This window comes from Dipodomys merriami, unplaced genomic scaffold (genome assembly GCF_024711535.1).
Source record: "Dipodomys merriami isolate MVZ:Mamm:240054 unplaced genomic scaffold, mDipMer1.0.p SCAF_78, whole genome shotgun sequence".
NCBI lineage: Eukaryota > Metazoa > Chordata > Mammalia > Rodentia > Heteromyidae > Dipodomys > Dipodomys merriami.
In genome coordinates, this window is record NW_027206379.1 from 24,166 (window position 1) to 35,432 (window position 11,267).

Here is an 11,267-nt window from a genome sequence, read left to right on the forward strand (position 1 = left end):
TCACCAAACACTACCTTTATAAAAGTAGCTATGCGGATGGGAAGGGGAAACAAAGGAGGAGGCTACAATGCTTGATAAGAAATGTACTCATTATCTTGCCCATGTAATTGTAACCCCACTGTACAGTTTTTTCACAATAAAAAAATAAAAAATAAAAGTAGCTATGCTTTGTTTTGTTAATCCAACTTTTATTAATACTATTAATTTGAACCCTATGAAACTGATATCTTTATAATCAGAATGGCCAAATTCAGGTAATTCATGTCATTCAACCTACTGGAGGAACATTACCTTCACAATCCACTTAAGGACTTTATTCCATTATTATTATTATTATTTATTTTTTTTTTTGTCGGTTGTGGGCCTGAACTCTGGGCCTGGGCACTGTCCCTCAGCTCTTCAGCTCAAGGTGAGCCCTCTACCACTTGAGCCACAGCGCCACTTCCAGCTTTTTCTGCTTATTTGGTGCTGAAGAATGGAACCCAGGGCCTCATGCATGCAAGGCAAACACTCTACCACTGAGCCACCTTCCCAGCCTCCATTTTTTTTTTTATTTTATTTTTCCTTTTTTTTTTTTTTTTTTTTTTTTTTGTCGGTCGTGGGGCTTGAACTCTGGGCCTGGGCGCTGTCCCTCAGCTCTTCAGCTCAAGGCGAGCGCTCTACCACTTGAGCTACAGCGCCACTTCCGGTTTTCTGGTGGTTTATTGGAGATAGGAGTCTCACGGTCTCTCCTGCCCGGGCTGGCTTTGAACCGCGATCCTCAGATCTCAGCCTCCTGAGTAGCTAGGATTACAGGCGTGAGCCACCAGCGCCCGGCTATTTTTCCATTTTTTAAAAAACTTTTTTAGTGGGCATTCTTCCAGTTATTGTTCTTTTATGGGCCGGGCGCCGGTGGCTCACTCCTATAATCCTAGCTACTCAGGAAGCTGAGATCAGAGGATGGCAGTTAAAAGCCAGCTCAGGCAGGAAAGTCTGTGAAAATCTTATCTCCAATAAACCACTAGAAAACTGGTAGTGGCGTTCTGGCTCGAACGGTAGAGCGCTAGCCTTGACCTGAAGAGCGCAGGGACAGCGCCCAAGCCCCTCGACCAAAAATAAATAAATAAATAATAAAAAAAAAAAAACTAAAATGGGACCAGGCTTGCTGGCTCGTGCATATAATCCCAACTACCCCAGAGGTGGAGGGAGATCATGCGGATGTGATTCCAGGGCAGCTGGGGCAAAAAGTTAGTGACACTTCTATCTCAACGAAAGCCAGATATGGTTGAGTATCAGTTATCCAACCTAGGCCGGAGGATCCAGGTCTGAGACCCTATCTGAAAAATAACCTAAAAGCAAAATGGGCTGGTAGGTGTGGCCTAATTAGTACAGAGCCTATCCAGCAAATGTAAAGTCCTGAGCTGAAACCCTAGTACTCCAAAAGGAAAAAAGAAAAAGGAATAGAAATGTGCTTATTTACTTAATACAGACAACACGGACACAGACAGCTGGGGCTCGAACCCACAGCGCCTAGCTAGCGCTCTTCCACTCAAGCCACAGCTGCACTTCCGGGTTTTTCGTCGTCTCATAGATTTTCCTCCCCAGGCTGGCTTCGAACCACGACCCTGATCTCAGCCTCCCGGGTAGCTAGGATTGCAGGAGCCTAGCGGGTGGGTCAATTCTTGGCGTTCCCCCGCATTGCAGGACTTCCCAGTCCTCTAAAGGACATTGACTATCCTGTCAAGGGAAAAGACACGGAGCGCGCGCACGCGCACGCGCACACGCATACGCAAGCACGCACGCACCCTTGGAAACGGCCTCTAGGGGGCACGACCGCCCTGGACTGAGCCGGGGACCGGGGAGGCCCATCTGCGTCACTGCAGATTCAGGAGGATGCTGAGGCCCCCGCGGAGCGGGGCTGGGCCCCCCGTCTCCGGGCCTTCTACTGCTGCCAGGTGAGCAGCCGGCACCCTGTGCCCCCAGTTCTGTTTCCAGAGTTAAACCCTTTGTAGGTACTCCCCACCTAACCAAGATAACGGTTCTGGAGCTTCAAGCTCCCGTTCCCGCCAAGTCCGACGGTCCCAGGCTGGAAGGAATGAGGATTTCGCCCTGGGAGGCAAAGGGTTAACGCCGGGGTGGGCGCAGCAGTCCCGGTGACCACTAGGGGGACCATGGCTGCGGCTCCAAAGGGAGGCTTCCGAGTCACGTGGAGGAAAGGGCGGGACCAAACACGGGGCCGACCAATAGACTGTGCTGTCCACGGGTGTGATAGCCAATAGGAACTGAGAACGGAGTCCCGGGACTAGAAGAAACGGCAGCCGGGAGGGGGTTACGGGACCATGGGGCTTCTGACCATTCTGAAGAAGATGAAGCAGAAAGAGCGGGAGCTGCGACTGCTCATGCTGTATCCTTCCGGAAGCCGGAGCCGCGAGGGCAGGGGGGCGGGGAGGCCTGCCGGGTGGGCGGTGCCAGGCGCCCCCTGCCGGGCGCGGGAGCGCGACCGCCGGGTCCAGACCAACTGCCCATTGTGCGTCACGCACGCGGCCCTACCAATCCTCCCGGCCGGGGCCGCCGCGGGCCGTACCACCTCGCGGGGACGGAGGGGGGACTCGCCTCCAAACGCCAAAGGTGTGGGCCTGGAGGCGCCCTGCGGGGCGGAGCGTCCCGGGTGCTGGGTGGAATAGGGCCCGGAGGTGACTCCGACGTCACCCTCTGTCACTCCGGCCCGAGCGTGGGTTCTGGTCCTCCGGTGCTCTGACCTCCTCTCCCTGGGCCAGGGTGCCGGCCCCGACCCCGAGGTCGGCGCCCGGGCGGCGCGCGGGCCCCGGCTGGGGTCAGGGCGGCGGTGTGGATCCAGCCTCGGGTCCCCTGCTGGGCAGTCGGTCGTGCCTGCGCCCCTAAGGGCTTGCAGGCCCCAGGACCCTCGGGGTGGTGCGTTAGCCGACGCCTGCGGGGCGTTGCCCTGCGGTGTGCCAAGCAATCGACCCGGGCGCCGGTGGCTCACGCCTGTAATCCTCACTACTCAGGAGGCCGAGATCCGAGGATGGAGGTCGGAAGCCAGCTCAGGCAGACAAATCCAAGAGACTCTTACCTCCAATGAACTAGCCAAAAAAAAAGCCAGGTGTGGCTCAAGTGGTAGAGCACCAGCCTTGAACAAAAAAGCTAAGAGCATGAAGCCCTGCATTCAAGCCCCAGTACCAACGCATTAAAATAATAATAATGCCACACTAAATGACAGTTGGGTAAAGACATGAGGGGGGGCAAAGATTGAAGCATATGTATCTGGAGGAAAACTATCCAAGGCAAAGAAAGGCAAATGCATTCCTGTCAGGTTCATGGGGACATCAAAGAAGGCAGTGTGGTTACAGAAGAGACTCAGTGACTGGAACCATCTTATAAGGACTTCTGGTTCTTGGCTTTTTTGAGAAGTTTAGAGGAGAAGCCACGAGCTGAGACCAGGCCCAGGCCAGAAGGCAAGATCATGGAAGACATGGTGATAGGCAGGCCAGCAGGAATAGCAACTAGATTGAGAATGAGATGAACTGAAACCAAGCCTGATACCAGGGTTCTGGCCAGAACAGTCTGAAGCACAAGGAGCCGTGCCTTGGTGCCTCATGCTTGTAATTCTAGCTACGCAGAAGGCTGAGATCTGAAGATCCCTGTTCAGAGGCGGCCTAGGCAGACAAATGTGTGAAACTCATCTCCAGTTAACAAGCAAAAAAGCTGCAAGTGGAGATGTGGTTCAAGTGATAGAGCAAAAAAAGCCAAGTCAAGGTGATGTTCTTAGTTCAAGCACCAGTATGGGTGCACATGCGTATAGATGCACACGCGCCATCCACTGTGCTGAGATGGGGAGGAACAGCTCCTGGGAAGATGGTAGCCCTGACCTCTGTTTGGCCAGGTGAGGCATCTGAGCTATCCTTAGGATGTCACATGTGCTGCTGGACCTGTGCAGCAGAGGTAGGGTGGTGTTTGATCACAGGTGCAGGAGCTCACCTAGAAAGTGGTGCGCACAGGTGTCCAAACACGTGAAATGAGGATGCAGGTGCTACAGGGGAGCAGAAGATAAGCAGTGAGGGCCGCCAGGCCCCTGAAATGCAGCATGAAGTCTTTGGGGACCACTGTGGCAAGAACAGGCCCTGGAAGCCACTGGGGACACATTCTGATGATATGCAGTGGTTTCCCCCTCTCCCAGCTGGGAGTAGGTTTAAGAAAGCAGGAACTGGGAGCCAACAACTCACACCTGTAATCCTAGCTACTCAGGAGGCTGAGATCCTCAAATTATGGTTTGAAAGCAAGCCCAGGTAGACCCATTCCTAAGACTATTAATCTCAGGTAGCGCTGTGGTTCAAGTGGAAGAGCGTCAGCCCAGCCTTGAACCAAAAAAGCTAATGGAGAGTGCCCTGGCCCTCAGCCCTGGTTTCAAGTCCTCATACTGGCGAGAGAGGGGTGGGGAAAGGGAAAGAGGAGAGAGCGAGAGCTGGAGCTCTAACCTGTAAGGCCCTGGGTTCCATCACAGCACTACTAAAAGGAAAGAAAAAGCAGGAAGATACAAAGTTTGACCCAGGTGAGTGTAAGGAGTGTTTGAGGAAGTGTGCTGTAGAAGGCAAGTTGTTCATCACTGAATGGGGGAGAGGGAAGAGGAGCAACAGGAGTTTGTCACCTGTTCTTGATCCATGGAGAACACATAGATAATACTGGCATTAGAGAGACCAGGATTAGGGCAACTTTAGGCCTAAGATTGAGCCTCAGGAGCAGCACTTTTCTTGCCCCCATCTCTCAAGTTCCTAACCAGACCAGTAAACAGGAAGAGGGCCTGAGCACAGGACCTGCCCTCCTTCTAATATCCAGTCAGGCTGCAGGAGCTCAAGTGTTGGAAGGAGAGGAGGTGGTTCTCTTTTCTCTAGAGATTTGCTCTTTACAGAAAAGGATGTGAAACATTCCAGAAACACAAACGCAGCTGCCATTCTCTGATGTTTGTTCTTCCCTTAGTCCTTCAACAGGCTGGCCTTGGGTATTTCAGACACTCAAGAGACTTCACCCAGCATCCCTGGTGCCTGAGCCTAAAGCAGCTCCTCTTGGACTCCTCTTGGACCATGCCCTGCATTGGTCACTCTCGCCAGGATCTGTAGTACATTATTGTTGTTATTTTGTCCTCCTGGAATTTGAATTTGGGGCTTCGTAATGTCTAAGCAGGCCCTCTACCACTTGAGTCCCTCAGCTAGCCCTTTTTGCATTGATGATTTTGCATTGATGATAGGGTCTTGCTTTCTGCTCAGGCTAGCCTAGACTGTGATGCTATTTGTGCTTCTACCAAGTCACTGGGTATGCTCCTTCTCACTTAGCCATTGGTTGAAATGGAATCTCTTAAACTTTTTTTTTTCCTTCCCAGCTGGCCTTAAACCCTCCATTTCCCATGTGTGTCTCTCAAATAGGTAGGATTTCAGGCTTAAGCCACTCTACCAAGCCCTTAGGTTTGTAGTCTATCACAAGCTCCCATGAGAGTGTAAACTTCATAAGGATGAGAACTTTGTCCTCTAATACCCTAAGAGGGCCTGGCTCTTAATAGGTGTTCAACTAATAGTTGCTACATGAATTAAGTTGCTTTTGTTCATCAGAGATGATAGAAATGATTATTTTGCTGTTTCCATGTTACCCAATTAGGGGTCAGGCATGTGCTCAGCTTGGACTCAGGGGCTTGAACGGAGAGCTTTTCACTCTTTGCTTGTTCACTCAAGCCTGTTGCTATACCACTTGAGCTATAGCACCACTTTCAGCTTTTTGCTGGTTTACTGGGAATAAGATTCTCTTGGGTTTGTCTGACCTGGCTGGCTTCAAACCATGACCCTCAGATCTCAGCCTCTTGAGTAGCTAGGATTATAGGTGTGAGCCACTAGTGTCTGACTCCAACTCAACTTTATATATATATGATGGGAAATGATTAGCCCCTAAGGAAGGGACGCTGTGTTGGCATTGCCACTGGCTGGGCAGAGGGACTTCTCCTTAACCAAATGCCCCAGCGGCCTGGACAATGCCGGAAAAACCACCATCCTCAAGAAGTTCAACGGGGAAGACGTGGACACCATCTCCCCGACCCTGGGCTTCAACATCAAGACCCTGGAGCACCGAGGGTGAGCTGGGGCCCTGCCCTGCACTAGCCAGGTCGGGGCAGGCAGGGGCCGGAGGGGGCTGATTTTCTGCTGGCTCTTTCCTGCCCAGCTTCAAGCTGAACATCTGGGATGTGGGCGGCCAGAAGTCCCTGCGCTCGTACTGGCGGAACTACTTTGAGAGCACAGATGGCCTCATCTGGGTGGTGGACAGCGCCGACCGCCAGCGCATGCAGGACTGCCAGCGGGAGCTCCAGAGCCTTCTCGTAGAGGAGGTGCGCAGGCCTGCCAGTGGGGGCTGGGACCCGGCACATAATAGGTGTTCAGCTAAGACTTGCTGCATGAATGAAGTTGCTTCTGTGCTCACAGATGAGTCCCACAGGCATCTGTGCTCCAAATAACATAGGGTCAAGATTAGTTTTTGTTGGTGGTGGTGGTCATGAGGCTTGGAACTCAGAGCCTAGGCTCTGTCCCTGAGCTCTTTTACTCAAGGCTAGTAGTGCTCTACCACTTTCAGCCACTTCTGGCTTTTTGGTGGTTAACTGGAGATAAGAGTCTCATGGGGGCTGGGAAGGTGGCTCAGTGGTAGAGCGCTTGCATGAGGCCCTGGGTTCGATTCCTCAGCACCACATAAGCAAAAAGAAAAAAGCCAGAAGTGGCGCTGTGGCTCAAGTGGTAGAGCGCTAGCCTTGAGCTGAAGAACTGAGGGACAGCGCCCAGGCCCAGAGTTCAGGCCCACGACCGTACCAAAAAAAAAAAAAAAGAGTCTCATGGACTTTCCTGCCAGGGCTGGCTTCACACCTCGATCCTCAGATCTCAGCCTCCTGGATAGGTAGGATTACAGGTGTGAGCCACTCGCACTCAGGTCAGACATCTTGTTTAGCATCTTCTCCCTGATTATGGATGAGGAAACTGAGACATGGAGGAGAGAGGTACCACTGGGTGGTGCTCAGCTGGACCCTGAGTCCACATGTAGCCGAAGTGGGATCAGACAGGCCAGTCACTCTTTTCACTCTGCTCTGCCACCCAGACCTTGCCCTGATCATGGAGACTGATGTTTGACCCCAGATCCTCTAGGCCAGTAGAAAAGGGGTCAGGCTGGCCTCTGAGCACTCACCCTCCTCTCCACTTTTTCTCTCCCAGCGCCTAGCCGGAGCAACCCTTCTCATCTTTGCCAATAAGCAGGACCTGCCAGGAGCACTGTCCTCTAATGCCATTCAGGAGGTGAGTCCTTGGAGGCAGGCTTGCCTAGAAAAAGGGGCATGAACCAAGATCTACTTGATAATTATTATAAAAGCATTTATTAGTCCCCTATGTGTGGCAGGACCTGTTCAGAGCACTGGACATTGGGTCATTAATGAGGTCTGTAATGGCGCCCTATAGCCTGGGGAAGCAGAGCTACAGACAGATTGATCCACAGGATACGGACAATCAGTCTGCAGGGAGTGCTTCCTGTCAGGCTAATTCTGCACAGACCCGAGTCCATTTCATTCTCACAACCACTCTCATGTTCTAGATGGCGCAACACAATGAGAGAGAGTAGATGACTTTCCCGGTACCACACAGCCAGGAGGTAGACAAGCCAGGATTTAAATCCAAGCCTGTCTAGCTCAAGCCTGCATTTTAACTGCTATTCTAGTTCTCAAGCGCCACAGAGAGAAAGAGCGGGGTTAGGATCCTAGTTCTGCCACTTACTAGCCATGTGACGTGGCCAGTAATTGGCTTCTCTGAGCTTTGGTTTCCTTCTTGGTAAAACTGCAAGCCCAGTCGTTGGCACCAGGAGTCCGTGTGGCTTTTACATCAAGGACCACAGAGAACCCCGGTGCCCCACGGGCGATGCGCCTCACCCCACAGGGCTAGGGCTGTGCACTGTGGCTCCACCTTTCCTCTCTGTCCCCAGGCTCTGGACCTTGCCTCCATCCGTACACACCACTGGCGCGTCCAGAGCTGCAGCGCCTTCTCTGGGGAGGACCTGCTGCCCGGCATCGACTGGCTCCTGGACGACATCTCCAGTCGCATCTTCACCGCCGACTGAGTCACCATGGATGTCCCCGGCTCCAAGTCCAGACACCACCTTGGGGGTGGGGGGGAGCTGAATAGGCCAGCTAGACTAACACTCCCCACCCAGTGACCTGCTGCTGCTACCCATGCCCACTGCCGCTCTCCCAGGCAGAGCACTGCCCAGGCTATCATCCCAGCTCCTGTCGCTCCAGCCCGTGATGAAGGCTGCAGCTGTGGTGCCAAGAGGACAGGGCTGGGCCGGGAGGGGCTGCCTGCTGCTACAGAGGCCCTGGGCCACATACCTTGCTCAGTGGTAAGAATAAAGCACTCCTTCTCCAGTTCCTGGCCTGCGCTGTTTGTGAGATACCATCTGTAACAGTCCAGGCAGGTTTCCCAGAGAGAAGTGACTTCAAGCTGAGAGGGGCCTCACACCTGTAATCCTGGCCACTTGGGAGTCTGAGATTGGGAGGGTTGCAGTTGGAGGCCAGCCTAGAAGAAAATTTCACAAGACCTTTCCACAGGGCCCAGTGACATACCTATTACACGTGCTAAGGTGAACATATAGGGGTCATGCCCATGCAAGAAACTAGACCCTATCAAAAATAACCAGCAAAAACAGGCTGAGGCATAACTCAGTGTTACGAACACCTGCCTTCCAAAGGCAAGGTCCTGAGTTCAAACCCCAATGCTGAAGAGAAAAAAAAAAAAAAAAGGTTGGGAATGAAGGAGTAGAATGATAGCTTCTGGGTAGAGGAGAGGAAGATGGTCCACAGGGCAGTGGCCCTCAGGAGGGGTCCCCATGATCATGGGTATTGGATGGATCATGGGCAGAAAGCCTATTGAAGTTGGGACCCCTTGGGGAGGAGCATGCAAAGGGAGGGAAGGGGGGAAGGTGGCTACATCAAGCTACAAAGCACTCAAGCAGGCCCACCCTGCCCAATTGCTGGCTCTGCAAAGCGGGGTTCTGTGGTAAGTGCTCCCCACAGAGGACGGTCCAGCATGGGCATCCCCCCCAGCTAAGGGAAAGCTGGAATCTGAGCCCAGCACACGCCCTCCCCGGGCCTTCCATGGAAGCATGGGCCTGACCATCTTGTGCTGTTTTTCGCTGTTCAAATTCAAAAGCTAAGAAGATTTGAGTAAGACTTGGGCCCCGTTAGCTCGATGCTGGTGGCTCACGCCTGTAATCCTAGCGACTTAGCTACTCAGGAGGCTGAGATCTGAGGATTGCGGCTCAAAGCCAGCCCAGGCAAGAAAATTCACGAGACTCTAATCTCCAATAAACCACCAGAAAACCAGATGTGGTGCTGTGGCTCAAGTGGTAACATGCTGAGGGACAGTGCCCAGGACCAGAGTTCAAACCCCATGACCTACAAAAAAAAAAAAAACCAACTGGTGTCTGTCTACCTGTCCAAAAATCACATCCCTCCCCTTGCAAAACTGGTTAAAAAAAAAAAAAAATTGGGCAGGGGCTGGGAAGGTGGCTTAGTGGTAGGGTGCTTGCTTAGCATTCATGAAGCCCTGGGTTCGATTCCTCAGTACCACATAAAGAGTAAAAGCCAGAAGTAGCACTGTGGAAAGATAGAGCACTAGCCTTGAGCAAAAGAAGCTCAGGACCCTTGAGTTTAAGCTGCAGGACTGGGGGGGGGGGGAGTGGGGGGTAGGGGAGTGGGAGGTCAGGCAGTAGTGGCTCACACTTGTAATCCTACTACTCAGGAACCTGAGATCTGAAAAGCCTGAGATCTGAAAACTGGAAGTGGCACTGTGGCTCAAAGTGGTAGAGTACCCAGGTCCTGAGTTCAAGCCCCAAAACAGACAAAAATATCTAAAGACTCATGCTTCAATGCAGGACAGTGGTGGCTTATACTGAAATCCTAGTTATTCAGGAGGCTGAGGATCATGGTTCAAAACCAGCCTGGGCGGGAAAATCCATGAGACGCTTATCTCCATTTAACCAGCAAAAAGCCAGCATCCAAGGCATAATAGCCCTTCCTCCAGCTGTTTTCATTCCAACCAGAATCAGACCATGGCTAAGTGGGACTGACAACAGCTCTTCCAATGTAGATGCTCACTTCCACAACAATTGATTCCTTTTTTTTTGGGGGGGGTCCGTTGTGGGGCTCAAACTCTGGGTCTGGGCGCTGTCCTTCATCTCTTCAGCTCAAGGCTAGCACTCTACCACTTGAGCCACAACACCACTTCTGGTTTTCTGAGTGGTTTATTGGAGATAAGAGTCTCACAGACTTTCCTGCTTGGGCTATTTTACAAGCAGTTCATAACCCGGCCCTTGCCTTTCAGTGATGATAGCATGGTATTGATGCCTGTCTTTCCCACTTTGGCTTTTTAAGGCTTTTTAGTGGTACTGAGATTTGAATGTTGCTAGCATGTGATCTCCCGCTGGAGCCATATCTCCTGCCTTTTTTGCACTGGCTACTTTTGAGACAGGGTCTCACTTTCTGTACAGGCCACCTGGACTAACTGTAATCCTCCTATTTAAGCTTCCTGCTACAGCTAGAATATCAGGAATGTGCCATTATGACCAGTTTGCTTGCCTTTTTTTTTGGTCAGTCATAGGGCTTGAACTCAGGGCATGGGCACTGTCCCTGAGCACTTCAGCTTAAGGCTAGTGCTCTACCACTTGAGCCACAACGCCACGTTTTCTGGTGTCTAACTAGAGATAAAAAGTCTCAGGGAGAAGTGGTGCTGTGGCTCAAGCAGTAGAGCGGTCACCTTGGGTTGAAGAGCCCAGAGCCCAGGCCCACAGTTCAAGCCCCATGACTAACCAAAAAAAAAAAAGTGATCTACTTGGCTTTTAGGGCTGGGAAAGTGGCTCAGTGGTAGAGTGCTTGCCTTGCATGCATGAGGCCCTTGGTTTGATTCCTCAGTACCACATAAGCAGAAAAAGCCAGAAGTGGCGCTGAGGCTCAAGTGGTAGAGCGCTAGTCTACAGCTGAAAAGCTGAGGGACAGTGCCCAGGCCCAGAGTTTAGGCCCCACGACCGACAAAAAAAAGAAAGAAAGAAAACACAACAGTCCTTTTAGCCAGGCGCCAGTGGCTTTTGCCTATAATCCTAGCTACTCAGGAGGCTGAGATCTGATGATCACGGTTCAAAGACAGCCTGGGCAGGAAAGTCCGTTAAATTCTTATTTCCAGTAAACCACCAGGAAACTGGAAGTGGTGTTG

The 11,267-nt window shown here is 52.0% G+C and overlaps 1 protein-coding gene across 1 annotated transcript; it reads left to right on the forward strand.

Annotated features, from left to right (window-relative positions):
* The first annotated feature begins 1,782 nt into the window (after positions 1-1,782).
* On the forward strand, positions 1,783-8,428 carry LOC138818755 (ADP-ribosylation factor-like protein 2). The gene is made up of 6 exons (XM_070009843.1): positions 1,783-1,934; positions 2,252-2,383; positions 6,000-6,110; positions 6,199-6,361; positions 7,230-7,310; positions 7,987-8,428. Exons 2-6 carry the CDS (start codon positions 2,319-2,321, stop codon positions 8,119-8,121), a joined length of 555 nt encoding a protein of 184 aa, XP_069865944.1. The 5' UTR covers positions 1,783-1,934; positions 2,252-2,318; the 3' UTR covers positions 8,122-8,428.
* The last annotated feature ends 2,839 nt before the right edge of the window (positions 8,429-11,267 follow it).

What these genes read in the sequence shown, in the direction of transcription:
- LOC138818755 (XM_070009843.1), top strand. Translation starts at nt 2,319, where the DNA reads ATGGGGCTTCTGACCATTCTGAAGAAGATGAAGCAGAAAGAGCGGGAG. An exon ending in AAGACCCTGGAGCACCGAGG is followed by an intron (nt 6,111 to 6,198) that starts GTGAGCTGGGGC and finishes TTTCCTGCCCAG; the next exon opens with CTTCAAGCTGAACATCTGGG. An exon ending in AGAGCCTTCTCGTAGAGGAG is followed by an intron (nt 6,362 to 7,229) that starts GTGCGCAGGCCT and finishes TTTCTCTCCCAG; the next exon opens with CGCCTAGCCGGAGCAACCCT.